We start from the raw sequence: 22,643 nt of genomic DNA, 5'->3' as shown, positions 1-22,643 counted from the left end.
ACAAAGCACATTTCATCAACAGATGTTTACTACAGAGTGACAGAGTCAGAGGCCTGGAGTGGGAGGCTTGAAAAGGGCTGCAGTCATTTCTGCCACTGAAAATCCAGCAGACCGTTCTTCTATTAGTAAACTGGTGAATGTACCATTCATTTACTTGAATGGCATTTACAGTTTTCTATTGTTATGCTGGAAAGTTGAGTCAGTATCTTAAAAAGACAATAAGAATAGGCCTACTCACTTGGCAATGGTGGTCCTAAGCATGACCGAAACAGCAACAAAGGGATTTTCAAGGCCATGACATACATTTTTTGACTTACAACCAAAAGTACATGGACTTACAGCCAAAAGTACATGTGACTGAATGTTTGAGATGGAAAATTACGCTGCAATTAGCTCTTCCTCAGTCCTGCCTCTTTTCTCTCAGTGCTCCAATAGCAGTAGAGCTTGGAACATAACAGGACCTCAGTCAACTTTCCCCTTTCCTGTTATACTTAGACATGTATGCACTACGCTTGTCTGTTAAAAATAAAACCAAATTTTGAAGATAGTTCAAAGATGTGGTTGGGGGACTGTCACAAGCTTTACAGACACATTACATTGTCTCTCTTAAGCTATTGTTAGCAAAACGCTAGCTGGCTAGCTAACATCAAAGATACTGATGGTATACACTTCCTGTTTCCTAAATAGGCATGGTTGTCTCTCCCACGCATACCCCAACCTCATTTACCTCAAACAATAAAACACTATATACACTACAAATTCAATGTTTGTTCCTTATTGTGCCAATTGTTTTTATCTGCTAGCTTAATGTCTGATATCAACCGAGTGTAAGATCTTGTCAGTGGTTGCCAGATCTTGCGAGATTATGTTGCTGAAACAGAGACATGTATCGTACAGTTAATTTTCTCCTCCTCGTGTGTCTGGAATAATGCCATTTCCACGTAAGAATGTCTAAAAGGGTTGGGGCTTGTGAAAATGGTCCCAATAGGCTATTTACTTTAGTGACTATGGGTTGAAGGGAACACTTAAAATCTGTACTCATGTTTACTTTTCCCATTGGAATGAACAGACTCAGGCCTTTCGCTGGTTTTCTTAAGTGAGCCGTTTCGGTTTATCAACAGTCTCTGCTAACGTGTAACTACCTGGAGAGAAGTTAACCTAGTGTCAGATCAACAACATCAGCTAGGTTTGCTTCATTCCTTATTCCTGTGTTAACAAGCTTTGGGAAAGAACAGATAAGTTGGTTGCTGACATATTTTAAAGATGACATGAATTACCCTTAGACAGAAAACATCAAGTCTAAGGTTCTTTTGTTTATATTATCCCTGTAAGGCTACATGCTGCCCTAAAGTAACTTTCTGCAGTAAATAGATACTAACATTAGGTCAGCACCATGGTCTGACTTCACTAATAAATTAATAGAGTACTTAGTGATCCCCCAGTAAGGGAAAGGGGGACACATACCCAGCAGTGCAGGAGCAATGATGACTGATAGTCTTGTCATCCTGAGTCCCTACTCATCCCTTTTTGTTGAGACAAGAAGCCTCAATTTGTATCATTTTGCCTCATTCATAACTGTTAACATGATGAATCCTACCATCTCATACTGTAGTCCTTGCTGTCAGTGTCTTGAAGCTATATTACCTGACTCTCAGAAGCTAACTAATAACACTGCAGCACCAGAACTGGCATCACCATGTTTCTTTTTATCAAGCATGTTTGACTTAGCTACAATAACTGAGGATCAATCATTTCCCAAATGACTAATATTTACCACAAATGAAACATTGCAGTGCCCTCCTCAGATTATAGATTATCATTTCATATCAGTACAAGGCAAAATACAGGACAAAACCAATGAAAGACGTTTTGGACCAACCTGCAATCTCTCCAGAATTTGCAGTACCCATCTCTGAGGCCTGGTCTCCAAGGGTAGATGCTGGTGGAGAGTCTCCATACCCCGGGGTGCTGGGGCGGCTAGGGGAGCCTGACTCAGGGTCGCTGGTGGAGCCCCATCTGTCGTCTCTTGCAGTTCTTTCCTTGTCTCCCACGGATGCTCGACCTCCATCCTTCCTGTGGACTCGCTGGTGAACCATCATCTGATGACGACTGCGAAACACCTTCCCACACTCAAAGCATTCATTAGACTTGGAGGAAGATGGTCGCCGTCGGTCCTGGCGAGACGAAGGCCGGTACTCAGAGTCGCTGAGGCTCTCTGGTGTGCGATCCCCTGAAGAAGCATGGCTTCCCAAACCAGAGCTGCTGCGGCGCCCGGAGCTGCGTTTCTCTTGACCTTGCAGGACATAACGGCTGCTCTCTTTCTCAAAAACAACAGCAGCTCCAGCGAGAGCCTCCTCTCCCATACTTCCTCCCCCACAGGAGGCTTTGTAACTCTGCTCCACTGGCTCGACAACCCTTCCTTTAGTAGCTAATTGCCAGGCCTGGTAGCTGCAAACTGGATCTAACTCAGGGATTCTTTGACCTAGCACCTTCTTCTCATTCTCCTCCTCTTCATCCAGGGTCTTCACAACAGGTTGAAGGTTTAAGTAGTCAAGGTAACGTCTCTTTGCAGCTGGTGAGTCCTCATCATCACTGAGACTGCACTGGCTCTGGGATTTCCTGCCATAGCCGAAACTATGGATTTTATCATGGGCCCTCAGGCTCTCCTTGTTATGAAATAGGTTCCCACATTTGGAACACATTTGATAGATGGATGTAACAGAGCCTGTGACAATTTCAGGATCCTGGGCAACGTCATTGATGGTGGCAGGATGCTCACTGGAATCTGCTTTTGACCGTGACCTGGATTTGGTGTTGTGCGTTTTCATGTGTGATTTGAGAAACCAAGCTTCACGGAACCGTCTTCCACAAATCCGACAGCAGTGGTCAAGAATCCCTGCATGTTTCTTCATGTGTGACTTGAGAAACCAGGCCTGGGAAAAGACCTGGCCACAAGTCTCGCAGGGGAAGGTCCCATCACTCTGGGGTTGGATGGCATCAGGTTCAGGCACAGCCTCTTCCTTGACAGGGGTCTCCTCCTCTGCGTCTGCTGTTATGTGGACCTTTTCAATATGGCTCAGGAGCTGATCTTCTCGTTGGGCCTCGTAGCCACACAGTCGGCAACAGTAAGGCCTCTGGTCGGTAACAGACTTCTCTCTTTTCATGCTCCTCCCAGGCACTTTCCTCCGACTCTCCTCACCACTATCCCCATTGATCATCCGGTTACAGGCTGAGCTGCTCTTAGTTGGACTCGTACCTCCATCAAGACCCTCTGAAACACTCATCTCCTCCTCCTCTGCACCACCCTCTACGTCCTCATTGGAGTGGTGGGTAGAGAGCGTGCCCAGTTTGTGGCTGCGGATGTGAACTTTGAGGTTGCCCTTCTGAGAGGCCCTGTGGTCACAGTAAGGGCATTTGTAAGGGCGCGCACCAGTGTGGCGTCTCATATGTTGCGACAAAGAGCTGAGGAACGGGAAGCTGCGTCCACAAACGTTGCAGTCGAAAGACCCAGGGATTTTGTCATCCTCACCCTCAACCTCTTTACCAGGGTTGACCTGGTCTCCAATCAGCTTCTCCTTCTGAACTCCCGCCCGTGTCTCCATCACCTCCACACGCTCTCTAGTATTCATTGTACGAAATAAACTTCCCTGTCTACCTGGCCTTTCACAAGCTCAAAAAACAGAAACTACTGCTATCTGCAGTTAAACATCTAGGGATGTCTACTGCACCTTTGGTGGTCAGTTAAAATGCTATCTGCCTTCAATCATCCAGAGATCAAGCTGCTTACACAGCAGCTCATTTAGCACTCTCCAGTTACTGGATACAACACCATCTATCCATCTTCATCTAGTGCTGTCAATGAATAAGTGAATCAAACTATCTGTGTGCCTCTGGCACCATAGAAAGCAATGCATGTAGCTTTATCATTTATTCAGACACATGCATCAAATGTAAACTCTTTTGCAGGGTTAATAAGCCCCAGCAAATAAATCATGAGTGAGATTTAACTCTAATCTCTTTCTCCGAATAAAAGGAAGGTTTTCAGTCAATTCCAGGTCATCATTGTCCGTGGATGGATGTTCTGAGAGGTCTTTTCATCAGAGTTGCTATTCCACCACACTTCCTTTCTTCATTTTATTGGTTTCTCTTCATTTTTCAAGCATATTAGCAGCTTCCAGGTCATGAAACAGTGAGCTCTGTATAACACGGCTTGCACATGCTGTGTATCATTCACCTGAGAATGAAAGAAAGAGACAAAGTGGGGAAGAAGGTGAGAAAAGAGACACAGAACATGTAAGTAAAGCCAATCTACTTCAAAGGCACTTTCAGTTTTCATACACACTCAGTTACCATTTGCATACACGGCTATGCTTGCTACAGTAGGAGGACGGTATGTGTCATAAAGATTTGCATATGATTCTGTAGTAATGTTGCCATGAATTGAAAAGCAAGACCTCGGGTTGGGGATCATCATAAGGGAAACCACCAACAGAAATAGAATAACATCCATGATGTATATTGAAACACGTACATTTGCGCTTTTCAGGCACGACTGCAAGCGCTAACACACAAGCAACTTATGATTGAAGGTGTTTTATAGATTCACTTTATACAAAATCACTGAGTGTGATAATCAAAATCAAGCAAGACACTTATTTATTCACAAATTTGTTTGTTTACTCCTTTAATCCTCAAATTCATTGTAACCTGTATGATTTCAAATTTGCCAAAGATTATATCAGTAAAAACTGAGTGTAGATGGGGAATTATCAGGGATACAATCTTCTATGTATCTGTAGCTTACACTGTGCACTGACACTATGCACGTGCATGTGTGTGTTGTGGTCGTGCATGAGTCGTGCAGGGCTCGGGGGCTCTGACGCCACACTGGCTGAGTCGACACTTTACACAATCAGGGTGCGGGGGTGGTGGAGTTGGAGGGGGTGCTGTGTTCACATCAGCAAGATCAGCAGTGCCACCATATTCCCTCCCCATACTGGCCTCACGCACCCGCCTCAACTGACACTATCACATGACAGGGATCTTAAGTACACAACAGGAAGTGGCTCTTCAGACAGTTTGCTTTGCTCTATTTCTTAAACTGGAGTTGAATGGGGTCGGGTGAGAGAGTCAAACAGAAAGAGAAACAGAGAGGGTGATAAGAGAAGAAAGTAAACAGTGTGGACTCATTTCATACTTAATGTATTTTCAATAGGTGGAATAATTTGCATATTTTAACAGTTTTTCTGTTAGTTTGCTTGTGTTTTGAAACCTTAAAATCTGCTTGTAATTTATATACATATAATAAACTGTATTGTATTACATATGTCAAACTTGTCAGATGTTTTCACCACCTTTCTTTATTATGACCTATTAATATTATACCTTGTTGCAAAGTCTTAATCACTCTCATGTCATCACTCAAGTTAAATCACATCTTTATTCTTTTCTCCCTCTCAGCTCATCGATACTATCATTACAAAAGACCTCTTTCTGTTCCAGCTTTGTTGATTAAACCGACACATTTCTTACTGGAGTACTAATTTCAGCAGATGCTAGAGCCAGAAAGTGTGGACTATATGAAATGTGACTGACAGCATTATTACAGGCTATTATATAAAGTGCCAGAGCCCATAAGCTGAGTTACTGCCAGGCTCTAATTATAAGTGGATAATTGATCATAATCATAAGAGGATAAGGTAGTGGAGGAGGGAAGTTAGCACAAGAACAATCATATGTCTTAAACTCTCGTACTGAAAATGACTACCCTGCGCCAGAGCCACCTATCTATCTGGAATGATTTATGCTATTGAAATCAGCGCGCCCTCAATGGTTCACCATGCTTCCTCCTGGAGTGCTTAGTAAGCTCAGGCTCCCAGCTAACAAGTGCTGTTCCAGCCAATAGTGCAGCTGTGGCTGACATTACTTTGAAACAAAATGTATTTTCAGATCAAGACCTTTTTTCTGTCTAAATATAACATGGCTTAATAACAAGGCTTTATCAATGTTGACTTAAAAAAAAGGATTGAGCCTCACTATATCTGCTTACATTTCAAAACTTGTACCTTATACATTTTTTAGCCACGTTAGCGGTGTGGCTCTATGGATGTTAGTGACATTCTGTTGGTCAGTTGGTCCACCGCTTTGTTCCAGGCTAAGATACTTGATGGATTGCCATAAAATCTTCTACATACATTCGTGTTCCCCAGCGGAAGAACCCTTATGGCTTTGGTGATCTCCTAAATTTTCCTTTAGTGTCACCAGCAGGTCAACGTTTTGACATATTCTGTTAAATATCTCACTCTCCATGACAGATTGGCATAAAATTTGGCAGGCATTCAAAGGTTCTAGGGGATGAATACTGACTTAGGTGATCCCTGACTTATCCTCTAGCACCACTCTGAGGATCATGCATAGACATATGTATAAAATAACAGATGTAGCTACTGTAACGTCACCCATTGGTTTGTGGTCTCGAGTTCTGCATCATTTCTCAGCCCCAAAGGCTGACGCTTGGCTTCACATTTGTGGTTGTGACTAAAATGTCTCAACGAGTATTGGATGGATTGCCCTAAAATTTGGTATAGACATTAATGTCAACTTTGGGATGAATTATAATCATTTAAGTGATCTCCTGACTTTCCATCTAGAGGTATCATCAGGTTGACATTTCAATTTGTCCAATACTTTGGTTTAAGACAAAATACCTGCAAAACTAATGACATTCGCATCAGTCTCAGCTCTACTTTATGTTTTCGGTTCTAAATCAAAATGTTAGCATGCTAACATGCTACACTAAGATGGTGAACATGGTAAATGTTATACCTGCTAAACATTAGCATGTCAGCATTGTCGTTTTGTTTTTACAAGTATTGGAATTTGTATTGCATGCATTATTGTCATGGTTGTGATCTGTGTGCCTCCTGCAATCACATGACTCAGAAAACCAGTGTGTGGTTTTCAGTTTGAATTATTTTAACACAATGACTACATTGTTACAGGCTATTATATTCACACAGGTACAGTGTTTGGTGGGACTTATGTGCCTCAGTAACATACTATATTCATAAACTGTTTATGAAGTATAAATACCTCAAATCTGACTGAGTTCATTTCATGACTTTATGAGCTTCTCTGAAAAGATTAGAGATAAAGGAAAGGCTTGAATGAGGAACAACAATTCCTGAGAAAATTGCGTCCAACACATGGCATGATAGACAATCAGGTGATGCTGGACATAAATCAGCAAACTAAGGAACACAACCCCTGTCTATCCATCCACTATAGTTTTCTCCTCCATCTGTTCCATCTGCTCTCTGCCTCCACATCCTAATGTTACTCATTAATACTTAGTAGTTTCTTCCAGTTCTGGCGCTAAAAACAGAGGATAATAATCTTATTTCCTGTTTAAATGGCCTTGCTGATTGGGGGTCAGGAGGGCCGGGGGGGTTGAGACTATTCAACAGTAAGCCTGTCATCCACCAGACAGTCGTATGTGCAAATTGAAACGTAATGAGATTAACCACCAGAAGGGAAACAATACAGGCTCCTCGCTATAGAGGCAAAGGGGGGAAAAATGACAAATTGGCTTAAGGATGGAGGAACCGTCCAGGAGAGATGGACGAGATTAGCAATCATCTCAGTCATCAAAAAAGAGAAGAGGCATCAAAGCTCTGTTAAAGACCAAAATGGTACAATAGATGGATAAAGTGTCTTCCTGAAGCTACTGACATCTTTCAGCTAACGAGCCTCTCAAACACAAAGACACACAGAGATTAATAAAAGTGGAGATAATGTGAGTAGCTGAACTTGGTGTTTTATTTCTTTCTTAGTGTGTTTACTCTGACGGAAACACAACTGAATTGTCTTTTTGTCTTGCAGGAAAATGATCACCTTTTAACACTTAAGACCAGTCCAACCATAGTTAGGACCGTCACTGGTCTGATATCAGACACATGCCATTATTGGACACTTAAGCTGCCCTACCATGAGTCACTGGGAGCGAGTGCAGGCCTACACTCAGCTGATAATGACTGCTGTGTCAAACAAAAACAAACTGTTCTTTTTCCCCCTCCTTCCATGCATGCTCAACCTCTGCTGTTCTGCTTTTTGAATGCTGAACCGAAGCGGCTGAGGTCCCGCAAGAGGAGGAAATCCACTCTTATTTTCCCATCCCATACACAACCTTTTCACAGCAGCCTGGCTATTTCTGTTCCAGAGACTCCTGAGGTTCACATCTGGAGTGAGTCTTGAAACAAACAGTGTCTAACAGTGCGTGCAGGCAAGCAGAGAACCTGCTTATAGCTGTAACACTGTTCTTGTTTTCACACATTAGTGCTGTCACAAAGCCAGAACTTAAAAACTAAGATTAACATCAATACTACCAAAACCACCAAACATGATCAAGTATTTTTTTTGCCATTCTGTCTCTTTAAATGAAGCAACTAAAAACCTGTCAACAGGTTTAGGACAAAAATAATCCAGCTCAAAACTAAGTGGTATGTTTGACATTTTCTGTGCTAATCATTATTGCAGTCAGCTCAATTGCCCCCTCTAGAGGCCACAAATCCAGCTCACACATCACATTTGGTGCAACAATATTTAAAAAAAAAAAAAAAAGTATTCAAATTCGGTTACAAAACAGAAGCACTGCAGTCTACTATTTAAAGAGCATTTGAACAAAGAGTTGTGCAAAGCTTTCGCAGAAGGTGCTAGGCCTTGCTGTTTTGCTCCTCTGTGATGGAAAACACTGTCATCCAGCCAGGAAGCACCTTCATCATGGCAATCATCTCAGAGGCAGCCATGACACAAATCTCCTGCACCCAAGGGTGCGGAGATTGGCTTTCATAACACACTGACTCACTCACGCTGTCACCTTATCACTGATAATGACTGTAGGTCGTTCTCGTGTGGGACATCCTTCAGCCGTGATGGGCTCTGCCTCCCTCCCACACGGAGAGAGCGCAGAGACGAGCAATAGAGGTTGAGAAAAAAAATACACAGCCGGGGAAAATAAAGAGTGGACCTCTTGTTTAAATGCACACACACACACACACACACACACTCATGCATACATGCAGGGGAACTGAGGAATCAAGAAGCAAAACAGAGGGGGCTTTTAATGTTGTCCACACACATCTTTTGAAAGTCTATATGTGCACACTGTGGGCTTTTAACACTGTTTCATACAGGCAGAATTGAGAGCTTAACGGCCCATACAGAGAACTGCTCACACACACACATACGCGCGCACACACACGTTGCTTCACAGAGCATAACATACAGAGAGCACTTTACAAAAAACCTTGCTATCCTCTGTTCAGTTGCTCATAAAGTGGAGACATTCAGTGCTCAGAGTGGGACAGAGGGGATGGTATGGAGTCTTAAACACACACACACACACACACACACACGCACGCACACAAACAACACACACAGTGCAGAGCCAGTGTATTCTCAGACCAATCAATAATCCATTATGAACAAACTGCTCTTCACCTCACACCCTGCTCTAAACCGGCAGACAAAGAGGTCTGCTGCAAGCTCCACCATGAAGAGAAAGAGAGGGGTAAAGCACAGCTGGATGCACACACACACACACACACACACACACACACACACACACACACACACACACACAAACGCTCAGACACCTACAGGCTGTTTGCAAAACACACATACATTGGAGCTTGAAGACATTTTTAGGGTGACAATGTGTCAGCTGTGGTGCACAAAAGAAGCTTTTCGCAAACTTTGTGATTGACAGGTAACGTTCTGCTTCAACTGCTGCAGAGTACTGTAGGTTCAGTTACATCCCATTTATCCACTTTCAAAAACACTGCACGTGTTCAGAGGTAAATGACACTTTCAAGTATTTTTACAATGTATTTCAAAAGATTTTGCATGTGTACATTATCCCTACATTGTTATTACTGCACTGTTTAAATGTATGTACAGTACTCACATACTTGCACGTAACCACATCTGACCATGTATGCATCTGTGTACGCATGCAACTCTTTAGAGACTATATGTAGATGGATGTGGTGCAGCTGCGTGTTATGTCAGTTTTTGGTTCAGTTTTGTGCAGGCTGCTCACAGATTTAGGTCGATTCTGACTTTAGATTGTGTCTAGACCAGCAGCTCGATAAGTCTGACTCAAATGTGGCTCTTTTTTCACAATTGTGACTCAATTTTAGCTCTAATTTTGACTGTGGTTTTGGCTGAGGTATGACTGATTCTGGTGACACGGTGCACATTTGAGTCATTTTTGTTTGAGTCTGTATAAGTATACACATAGAAAAAATATGACAGGATCTTATCTTATGAGGTTTGCTAGTTTGGCTGTAGTTTGATGTGACCCCTGTCTAGTTTGACCTCACTTGTACTCTAATGTAGGAGCAGTTTAGGTTTGATTGGTTTCACTCTAGGCTGAGTTATGTTATAGTTTTGGTCTAGTTTCCCTCTCGTTCCTGGTCTGTCAGAGCAGGTCATGCTCATAAGCAGGGAGAGCAGTGGGGGGTTTTGTGGCATTGTTGGGGTCTCCAATTCCCATCCTATCCCTAGTTCCATCCCTGCTCCCCCCATCCCTTAAACCCAGCCAGAACAATAGAGGGGGTCCACGCTGTCTGTCCCTTCTCAACACCCCCCCCACTCTGATAAATAGGCTGAGAAGGGATCCTGCCTGCCTACTCTATTTGCGTGAGAAGGGAGTTTGGATAGAAAGGAGTCCACTGGGTCTCTGTGTGTGTATGTGTGTGTGTGTAGGAAGTGGCAGGTGTTTGGGTCAATACTGTCACGTTACATTTTGGTGACCGGTCCATGCTAGTGGGATTAATGGACGGGTCAGGAGGAGAAGGGGACGGTTCTCAGCCGTATAGAGTACATTACACATCAGCTAAACACTTTGTTATAAATGTTGGGAGTTTGACAGAAACAGCTACTGTTTAGAATCACTGGTCTTCAATATGACTGATGGGCACCTGCAAGTTGCTCTCTGACTGTCGCACTATGTCACTTAGTCCTATTGTGTGTTTTCTGATCATCTTTTTTGGATCTTTGAATAGAGAGGACACAAGTTTCAAAATGAGTTTAAATGAGACTTTACAAAAAAAACAACCTGTCACCATTTCCAGAACTAAACGGTGCATTTATCTGTCGGTAACAAATTTAGAAACTTTTCCTTTTTGCATTGCTTTATACATTACACTGATCAACAAGGAGTGATACCTGCTGCTATCATTTAGCTCTGTTAAAAGCTACATGCTCCCATGGGCCCCGGCCATCTTCAGCTTCCTCTGGGACTCGGTGTGCATGTGTGTGTGTGTTCATGTGTGCGTGTATGAGCGTGCCTCCCTGCCCCCCTCCTTCTCAAACTCTGCCTGTTTTTCTCACACCGCTCGTTAACCCCTGGGTGCTCCTGCCCATAGAGTCCCCCCTCCTCCTCCTCCTCCTCCTCCTCCTCCTCCTCCTCCTCCTCCTCCTGCACCACAGCAGCATTCCTAACACACACACATATACACACACACATTGAGATCTCCTGTCACTGTGCAACGTAGACTATGATCTAAAGTGCCTTAGAATTTTTAACGATAAGCTCTTCTTGTTTAGGATTGCTGGTTTTAATCCTTCATCTCCTAACTGTGACCTACACCTTAATCTAACCATAAATCTTAATCCAAAACTACTAGATGTAGAAGTGATCAAAATACGCTTATGTAGCAGGATCTGGCTCATTTTCCGTATGGGGATAGACATTTAAAAGGAATACTTCACTTACAAAATGACCATTTGTATATCAATTAGTTATGCCATGTTACCTTAAATTTGTGAACTAAACTTTGTTCTTCACACATGCCTCAATGAAAAACGGTGAACATATTGAGTCATTGATTGATTGGGGACCACGTTTTTCAAAGCTCATTTATCCAGTTGTATGCACAGTACCCAAACACAAGCATTTTCACTAAAAAAACTTAGTCCTAGCGTCTGGCTTTTAAGACAGCAAAGATATGTTTCACTTTCAGTTCAGTTTTAAACAGTAAGATTTTAGTGACAATGTATGTCTTTGGGAAGTACAGAGCTTCATCTGGATAACTGACACTGGGATTGTACTGCACAAATTGAGTGACAGTGCATGTTTTGACATGGATTTGCTGATGTTAAACGTGGTCCTTGATCAATCAATAAATCAGTGTTTGCTGTTTTCTGTGGAGGCTTGTGAGAAAAACAAATTTTTCTTCACAAATACAAGGTGACAGGGCATGACTAATTGATATACGAATGGTCATTTTATGGGTGGAGTATTCCTTTATGAACCTTTTTAAGATTAATTTCTAAACAAGTCGTTTAGAGAGTTACTATGGTGCCTGAGAAAAGACGAGACGTTTTCTGTTCAGATCCATGCAAATGGCTGCAAAACAACCACTTCCCTCACACTGAAATCAAAGACACGCAAAGGCAGTATGGGCCAGAGAAGCATGAAGTAGAAACACACCAAGAGCAGAGGTGAAACGAGCGCCGCCACAACTTGTTGGTGTAATCGCGGCCAAAGCAGAAGAGGCACTCGTGGTAATAGTGTTCGATTGAAATCTAAATTGAAACTCCTCCATCTCTTTTCACTCCATGTCGACTGTCCACCGTTCTCAAAACTCTCCCTGTCTCCTAACTCCTCTTCCTCTGCGCTCCTCCATCCATCTGCAGCCCCCGAACAACCCCTGCAACTGAACCTGAATCAGTCTCTCTGAAGTGTAATTAGACCGGTGACCTCAAACAGTCTTTCACACTGTCACACTTTCTGATATAACCGTTTTATTTTGCTGTTGGCTGCAGCAAGATGCCCCAGTGGTTTGTGAGTTTACACACACAAACACACACACAACATGGTGGAATGGATTTGTTCCAGTGTTGCTTTTAGGAACAAGCTGAGGCGTTGCATCGCCACTCTGATAGATTTTTTTTTTATTCTGTGCATCAACGCAGTATGTCTGTTTGAGTTTTCTTTGACTAATCATTTACTTGCTTGCTTGTTTTTGTTACTTGCTGTGTGCCTCGTTTAAAACCTGTCTTTACCTCCAGGCGAAATCTGAAGAACACATCCTGTAAGAGTTGTCAAGAGGAGATATGAGAACATAACAGGGCAACAGATCTGCCTTTGACTCTTCCTTACCGCCTGCACACACACACACACAACACACACACACACACACACACTCACTGGCAGGCAGGATGGGAGGGTTTCCACAGAAATCTCCTGATGGCTCTACTACAGAGAGAATGTGTGGGCTCCAACAGGCAGTTGTTGTTGTTGCGAGGTGGTTCACACACTGCTCTCAAGTACAAACACACACGCCAACAAAAAGACACACATACACATTCTAAAGGAGCACAACTCCAAACAAAGTAACCTGTGGGTAAAATCCAATTGAATCCCCTGGAAAATGTGTTATTGCGCAGAGTACACTGGATTAAGTATTGAACCCTCTCTGTGTGCATATGTGTGAATGTGTGTGTTACCACAGTAAATAAAAAGCAGAAGCTGTGTAGATTCACTCTAAATTACCTTTGGGTGCAACATGTAGGCACTATAAATCCATACAGGATTGTCATAGAAACATTAAAGGACAATTATTGTGATACATTATAAGATAAAACTACCATAGAGCATAAGGTCACAAAAACGTCACTATTGAGGTACAAACCTAAATAAACTAAATCAACAATGAAGCTCTATTAGTGTAATTTTCTAGCCTGACATTGCCACACAAATCGCAAATGTGCAAAATATTGCAAAATATCTCAAGGCATATTATCAAAGGCTGCTGACCAAAATGCCTCTGGACAAAACTGGATAGTCAATCAGGGCAAAGAAACATGACTTAGCATTGAGCGGCGGACAAATGTAAACAGACTACAGCGTGCAGAGATGAGCTGTGATAATATAGCATCAATAGCCCCATTTCCACCAAACATTATGGCACGGTACAGTTCAGCACAGTACACGTTTTTTCTGTTTCCACGGTGAAAAGTTTTGGATGATACCATTGGAACTGTCTCCATTTTGGTCACCCCTCTGTTGGGGTACCTAGAACACAGATCTGGTAATAAAAGGTAGAGTTGTGAACACAGTCAGTCCATTGATTGGTCAATAGTGGACAGTTACTCTAGTACAGTTTGTGCAGCGCAGACTTACGGTGATTGCTGTATGGAGCAGTTAGTGACAACAACCCCACTCACATTTAAGAAACAGTTTGCAGTGGAAACGCTAACTGGACCTAAGGTCTAGGAACCATGTCTGAAGGATTGCTTTTGGTTCCATAGGTACCACACCAAAAGTATTTGGTGGAAATGGGGCTAATATGTCTGTGAACGAGTACTTTAATTTAAAATTATAGTACTTCAACGGAAAGTTCGACAACATCTGTAGCCATCTTGGTTGTTTTTGAAAATGCCTCAAAAGTGCCCTTCTTCACTAAGGTAGTTTTGCTCGCTGTAGTGTCACAAAAGTGTCACAAATTACATTATCACGTATTTTGTGTTAAGTGCAACGGCTCCACAAGTTGTCAGTCATCGTCTCAAACATGCCCCATATTGGATAAACAGTTGTGAGGCAAGCCCAACTGATCAGGGGCCAGCTGGACATCTGTATGAATGGGAGGAAACAAGACAGATCTGCCAGAGCAAATATAACATATGCTAGCAGATTTTTCTGGTTCCCAGGCTACTACATCTCAGCAATAATTCTATTTATATTATAGTTTATGGGTCCAATGTGTAGGGTTTAATGGCATCTAGCAGCAAAGTTGGAGAAAGCAAACTTGCCAAGTGTGTAGGAGAGCTACGGTAGCTGATGAGAAAACTGGGTTACTGTAGAAACAACATGGCGGTCCCTGTGAAAAAGGACCAGAGAAAGAACAAAGCATATTTACCGCGCAGTAGTGAACTATCACATAAATGAAATGTGTCTGCTAAACAGCTCAATGGCTAAGGATACATAACTTTAATTCATATAACAAGTTGTTTTCATCTCACTCCATCTTGACTTTAGCTGTTTTTTTTTTTACTTTCCTCACTTCTGTTTCTGAGACAAACTGCCAATCAGAGTGAATTCTCTGATCAGCGGGCTCTGCTGACTCAGATATAACATGATGAAATGGTCAAAAATGCCAACGGGGGCCAACAGGGGCAGACAAGAGGCACACTGCACCAACTAGGACAACAGACGCTCACCAACACTTGGTGTCAGGGCCTTAGAGGAGAGTGGTTTTTGTTACCCTTGGACAGAGCCAGGCTAGCTGTTTCCCACTGTTTCCGGCCTTTATGCAAAGCTAAGCTAAGCTAACAGGATGTTGGCATTAGCTGAATATTTGACATAAAGGTTTACGAGCGTGATCTTGATCTTAGTTCCCAAAAAGTCTTAAATTAAATGACATACAACAAACAAGTTTACCATCCACTGTAATAAGTCGCCTTTATGGTCACTATGATGTCCGACAGACATACTTTGAGTTCCCGCGGGATTATTATAAAAATAATAAAATGACACAATAGGAAATATAAAATACCACAAAGTTCAATAAGGTCGCCACAAACTCATCACTGGCCATCAGAAGTCCCTCAAGGAATATTCTAGGAGTGTTTTTGTTTGTGTGTGACCCAGTGTGTGCTGAAACATCTGTCCAGGATTTCATAGCCAAAAGAAAAAGCCCCACACAGGAACTGGGGCTGCTAGATGAGAATAACAACCGTTGTTAGGCTTTTTATACGGGACACAGAGTTTTTCTAGAGAGTGCGCTGAAGCTACATGACACATTTCTTTCATACACAGGCTGACAGGCATTACCGTGAGAGCGAGCTTATGCGGCTACGTGGTCATGATGGATGGCTGTATAAAAAGAGCCGGAGATCCCATCTGGGTCACGTCTTATCAGGCTGACTGATTCACATTGATGAAATCATGCCGGCTTGTTAACCCACCCCAGTGGAGAGAAAAAAAACTCTAAACTAATACTGAGGGAAAACAAGGCAGCATCCGAGGAGAGAGGGAAAGAGGTGCATGTCAAGGAGAGTAGAAAAGGCAGAGCAAATAATGAGAGGGAGGGCAGCAGAGGGAAGATAAGTGGTAAATAGTGATGTAAAGTCACGGCAGGAGATAGATTGGGATAATAAGAGCTGACTGAGAGGGAGATTTGAGAGATTGAGGCAGACAGAGAGCAAGAAAAAGAGAGAAATGCAGGCCGTGGGCTGCACACTGCAGAAAATGTCCATCATACAGGAGTACTCTGACTTTTTTGGGGGGACTATTGATCACCGCTGTCTGATGAGAAGAAGGGTACAAAAAACAAATGTGTCATTCTGGTTATTAGCTCTGTCCGCTGTTTTCTCACTCAAACTTTCTTTGACCAAGCATGATTGGAACACTCAATACCAGACTACACGGCTGGCTGCGACAGATATTCTTTGCAGTGTAACAACAGCACAGGAAATTGGCAAAGATTCACTCTCTCAACATTCATCCAATAGTCCTACTGAGACAATCTGCTAGTATAGTTACACTCTTACCCCCCCCTCAGCCCCCATTCAACCCACACTGTACAGAGCAAACGTGTGCAACAGTATGCACAGCACGTGTGTGTGCATCAGGATTGTGTGTAGGTGTGTTTGTGCGAGGGTGGGTGGATGTGTGTGGGAAACGGTGAGTTTTCGAGAAAATTTGAGTTACTTTTTCCTCTGTTTTGACAGATGTTTCGGTTTAAAAACATTAAAAAATCAAAGAAAGAAAGAAGAGTTAGCAGTTCCAATCTCTGTGCCCAAGTACCAGTAAAAGTAAAAAAATCACTGTCTAGAAAGGCTGAAAACAACTGTCTCCAGAGGTTTGACTGGAAAAAGCCAATTTCATGAAAGCAGCTACTGAAAATGACATCGGCTGCTGTGTGAAAAGTTTCCCTGCAAAAAAATGACAAACAACGAACACACCTACGTAAATGACACACATAAAGTTCAAAATAGGAAAATCTTAGTTGAGTGACATCCAAAGGCATCTGATGAAAATGATGTGCTGAAGGACTGTAAATGCAGCAAAAAGAGGGGAATAAACTCCTTTATGTCGCTGAATCAGCCGTTCCTCTGCTTCACTTTCCCTCCTGATGCAGGTGGGTTTAAGAAAACCAGATCACAGCATCTTGTCGGTAAACAAGCAGCATTCCTCAACCCGCCTGTTTGCAATAAACTCACCAGCACAACCCGATCTGCACCAGTTACTGTGTTTAGACAGTAGCGGATTTACCAGATCGACATCTGGAAGCATGCAGCACCTACAGTGGCACTAATGTGGGGCTGACAGCCTGTCTGGTAATGGGCTACATGATGTCAGTGGGATATTAATGGTAACAAATTGCTGTCAAGTGAAAGCTGTACAAGTTTTTATTTTAAATGAAGGAAACTGTCCTTCATATAGGCTTCGAAACAGGGTATAGCCAGGGGTTGTAAAACTCTTTCACATGTATATGTATGGCACTTTTTTGGCTTTACTTCCTGAAAACACTTTAGGAGACACTAACACACCATTAAGTTTAAATTACCTTTAGTTTGGTATAATATTTGTTATTATAATGAGCAGTAGAGTAGCAAGCCTCTGTAGCTGCTCTGTGTTAGTTACTATGAGACACCAATAATCAATTACTAATGGTCATTCTGGGGCTGACCCTAATATTGAGGACAAGCCGCAGTGTGCAATGTTGGCAGGCAGCTGTAAGCCTCTCCTCACTCTTCAGCACAGACTGCCACATCAAAGCAGGAAATAGGTGTCAGAATTTGAATGCAGTTTGTGGGCTTTCAAAAAGGAGGAAGGAAATAGTGTGAGATATGTTTACATTAATAAATCGGGCCATGTCAGTAATTATTAGGTATCAGGCTTTCATTAAAGGAACAGTGTGTAAGATTTAGAGGGATTTAGTGGCATCTAGTGGTGAAGATGGCAGATTGCAATCAGCTGACACTTCTCCCAGTTAAAATTTCGTAAACGTTTGTTCAGGAGGTTTTTACCAGGAGCCAATTTATCCGCAGAGGTAAAAACAAAATGCAAAACAAACACACCAGATGATTTAAACTGGTAAAGACACTGAAAGAAGCAGTTTCACGTTACAAATCAGTGTTTCTCGGATGCTGTTCGGGATGTCGGAGACAGGTCGCTACCCTAGCACCTGCTCATGAGTGCTCACCTATTTCCTCTGATAATTTAATATGTGCTCACCTTTTTTCTGATCAGGGGTTTTTTACCAGGAGCTGGATTATCCCCAGAGAACCCAGGGATTTAAACCAGTAATAACACTTAAAAAAGCAGTTTCACATTTAAAAATCAGTGTTTTCCCAATGCTCTTGTCATGGAGGAACTTCTAACTATGGTGGCCAATGTGAAAATTTGAATGGCCCTATCTAGAGCCAGTGTTTGGTCAACAATTGGCAGTAATACTAGCAGTACCATAAACAAAATGCTTTTTAATTAAATGCTAATTTTAGATATTTACGGTAAGAGTAGTATTCATTGTCAAGTTTGTGCAAAGAATATCAGAATATACCAGAATATCAGCTCTGCTCTGCACTCCACTTAATGTTGAGCTATTAATTCAGAGGAGCAGCTGAGGGTAATACAGGAGAAAGCAAATGTTGCATCAAGCAGTCATGTTTGCGCAGCTTCCCCCTGGAGAGATCAGACGCCTCCAACGGGAGTTACCTGCATCAGCCGGGTAGCAAAACAGCCATTAAGGCAGCCAACCAGCCAATCGGCCGCCACTAAACACCGACAGGCCTGTTACACAAGAAATAAGCGACAGAGGATTATGCACACTGTCATTCTCTCCACATCGCACCAGTGGGCCAGCTTTACACAACACACTGTGCTGGGCCCAGACTCAAAGACTGCGGGATGGGTTACTAAAAATGGAGACAACTCGCTCCTAGAGACACACAAAGAGAGCGTATTGTGGTTAACTCACATGCATTTGTATGAATCTAAGATAAGCAAATCAAGTAGTGCCGTGGGTTGAGCTAACAGAGAAAGAACAGGGATGGTGACAGTAATCAATATTGCAATTACATCCACTATGGTTTGAGATGTAACGAAAGGATCAGAACAAGCACTGTGTCAATACTGTAGCTGCAATTATGAACCAAACTTGTGTCATACAGTACACACAAGAGATTGATTGTTGAAACAAGATGACAATGGGCCTTTATTGCAGATCAGACAGACTGTTATGTATCTGATATTGTTGGTACAGACTGTATTGTTAGATCCATCTCAATTGATGACATATTAATTGTAAGGTTAATCAATACCACACTTGTTGAATTTGAATTTTGAACTAGTCCCACTCTATTAATAGTGCAACTTAACATAATAACATATGAACATAGTAGTGTTGCATTTAAAGCTGTTTCAAGGGCTTTCCCAGTCTGACTGTTTGAAATTCCTCAAAAGGTTTAAATATGAAAAATGGCATTTTTAAAAATACTGAAATTTGGCACAAAATTCCCCACTGCTTCTTTTAATGAGTTGGCAGTACCAGCCTTCAAAAAAAAAATCCTAATTCATACAAGTATAGCACACACACCACCACCTCAGATCTATCTGGGACAATGATGCCTGTGGAGCCTGCTGTCCAGGTATTTAAACCTAAGCATACCAACTGCTTGCGGGACTCCAGGCTCAAACCTAGTTGTGAAAATCAATATGCATTTACAAGAAGTCATATTGGAGAATGTGCAGCAGGCAGCTGCAACCTGAAATAACCACGTCAGAGTGGTACAACCATAGCATCTGTAGCTTGGTGGTAATGTACAGATTAAGATGGTCTCAGTGTGGTTTAGCGCAAAGTAACACATTAAATGACATGATGTTCTTTTAATTCCCCTTGTCAAGTCTTTTTCTAGATGAGGAGTCACGGCCATGTTTAGGCTGTGTCCCACCCGCGTCTCTGTTTTAGTATTAGATTAAGACTCCATAAATGGGTTGGATTTTTCTATGCGACTTATTGGGGTGTGTTTTTTAGGGAAGGCTGGCTTTTGTGACCATTCTTAAGACTATTAATTGGGTGATTTTGTGGAGTTGGTCAGGTATAATCTGATGGGATTAGCGGCTATGCTCTTTAAATAGAGTTCTACGGCCAGGGATTAGATGATCACAGCCAGTCTGCCTCAAGAGCAACAGATTTTCATCTCTATGGTTTTAGTTTAAGGGGAAAAAAACGTCGAAGCAAGGTGATACGGAGGGTTATGATGCTGTGTGTGGATGTCTGTATCCTCAACTGAAAACATCATGGAATACTGAAATGAAAGTTGCAAGGTTGCGAATAAAATTAAAGTCTACTCTGCAGGTCTCACATATTTTGTTTCTGAGCTGGTAATACTGCAAAACCTCCAGTCTTGGGATGTGTTTAACTGGGATGGTGTGTTTGGGACTGGGGGTGGAGGGGGGCACTACCAGGGGCCCCTACCTTCCTCCCCTCAACTATCCTCCTCACATCTGGATACAATGTGGGAACAGGGCACTGAGGCCAGGGGGGTAGCTGAAGGGAGGGTGTGAGTGTGCTGGGGGGATTCTTTACAAAACATCAAGAGCCAATGGAAAAAGGTGGTGGTGGTGGTGCTGCTGCTGCTGGTGGATGTGGGGCGGTGGGGTTGTGTGTGTTGTGGTGGTGGTGGTGGTGGTGGTGGTGGGAAGGTGGGGAGGGGGGTACTAAAAAGCTCCCTGTCTTTGGTCTCTTCTTCCCTGTGTAGTTGACTGCAAGGCCCCGAGCAATAGACAGATAGAGAGGCAGCTGGGAACTGAGGTAGGCAGGAAACATAATGTGGGAGCAGAAATCCAGACGAGGTAAAAATCTGGTGTTTCTCTGCTCCTAACAGGGTAAATACACAGTATATAACAAGCAATCACTCCAGGTTTAGAATGGCATACATACACTACATACAGTTATTGTGTTCCACTTTCAATGTGAAACACTGGAATCAAAGAAACATCACTCACAATCAGGGTTTCTGCAGGGTCACCAAATTAAATTTAAGATGTTTTCAGGCATCCTAAATACCACATCAAATCCAATTTAATGCCTGTTTCACGATCATGCCAGCCAAGAATGATGGAAAACCAGTAGGGATGATATGGCCTAGAATTATTTATTATCGGATCCCTTTTTTTCAGTACTTTACAGCTGCACACAACAATAATTCCTGGTGATATAAGTAATCAAATTATGGGAAACGGAACCCTGGTAGGGAGCATAAAATGGATGGATGGATGGATGAATGGATTAACCAATGACAAATGATTCATCCATTTAAGTTAATTTACATTTTTGCTTAACCCTTGCCCATAGCGTCCATGCGCAATCCACTGTCACTACAATCCCACATTTATCTTACAGGTTCATAATGTCCTTCAACAGCCTGCAATCAGATACAAAGACATTTCATAACTAACAGTCTGTCAGACTTTGTGCACCTCTATCTGGAACAACAAAGGGCTTTATGTAGTTTCCATATGCAGTAGTATTCCCCAAGACCTGTAACCAGACTGTGATGTGTAAAATTGGTGGACTTCCCCTTGAATATCATGTAAAACATCTAATATGTCAACCAGAAATGCCAACGTTAACAAAGCTACTTGCTTGAAAAAGCATAATGTCAAGTATCGCTCAAGGAAGTAATTGAGGGGAGAGTATTTGTGTTATTTCTGTCTGTAACAGCCGTTCTTTGTGAAATGTGTTTGTATGAATATGATAGGGAGATAGAGGAATGAAAAATGAGGAAGAATGAGCTTGTACTTGTTTTTCCTTGCTGAACAGAAACCCTCAGAATAGATGATAGATGCATACAGCATGCAACCTGTGCTTGCACTGAGCTTGCATTCATCTTGCGCTCACGCTTGGAGTGGAACTGTATCTTTGATCCACATGTGGATTTCGGGTGAGCTCATTAGCCCCTGGGCGACCCTCCTCCTCCTCTACCTCCTCCTCCTCACCTCTGTCCTCAGTGACCCTGAGGCATGCTTGACCCTGTCAGACCCCCTCTACTATTTCCTATACCCTGTTTCCTAACTCCTGTGCATTCGCTCCACCACAAAGTAGCATATTACTTACAAAAACAAAGCGAGTAAGACTGTAAGACTGTCGTAGTATCTCTGTCACAAGTCTTGCCCTAATTTGGAATTTCTAGCTCTTTCATCTGGCTCATAATAAAGCTTTTACATTGCACAAATATGGTCACTTGGTACCATTGACTCACTTTGAGACAGCCAACAGTTTCTGGAAGCAAAGGAGAAGTCAAACTGCCCCCTGTATTTCCATATGAGTGGGTCTGCACTACCTCTTTTTCTCACAGCAAAAGAACACAACAATAATGACATGCAGGCACGTCAATGACAGCGCTGTACCAAAAGTTCAGCTCATTCAAAAAGCAATGCAATCGCTTTTAGTCATAGTTATTTGAGAGCATGAATTTGTTGTATTTTTATGTTGTAATCCCATAATTGAGAAAAGTAACCATGTATGTCTCCTCTATAATGATCAGAAAAGCATTTTTGACAGAATTAAATCCAGACTTACATCCATCCGTACCCCCTCTCTCCCATACACACACACGTGCATGCA

At 42.5% G+C, this 22,643-nt stretch overlaps 1 protein-coding gene across 3 annotated transcripts in view; it reads right to left on the bottom strand.

The window, feature by feature from the left end:
• The window catches only part of LOC126391644 (zinc finger protein 516-like), a 56,784-nt gene that overhangs the window by 22,478 nt on the left and 11,663 nt on the right, over nt 1-22,643 (bottom strand). For all 3 annotated transcript variants that reach the window (XM_050046535.1, XM_050046534.1, XM_050046536.1), the window contains exon 2: nt 1,880-4,234. In XM_050046535.1, the coding sequence (XP_049902492.1) occupies nt 1,880-3,629 (1,750 nt within the window). In that variant the 5' untranslated portion in view covers nt 3,630-4,234. The remainder of the gene's footprint in view (nt 1-1,879; nt 4,235-22,643) is intronic.

Source organism: Epinephelus moara, chromosome 6 (assembly GCF_006386435.1).
Source record: "Epinephelus moara isolate mb chromosome 6, YSFRI_EMoa_1.0, whole genome shotgun sequence".
NCBI lineage: Eukaryota > Metazoa > Chordata > Actinopteri > Perciformes > Serranidae > Epinephelus > Epinephelus moara.
The sequence above is the reverse complement of the archived record's forward strand: the minus strand, read 5'-3'. Positions and strand labels throughout refer to the sequence as shown.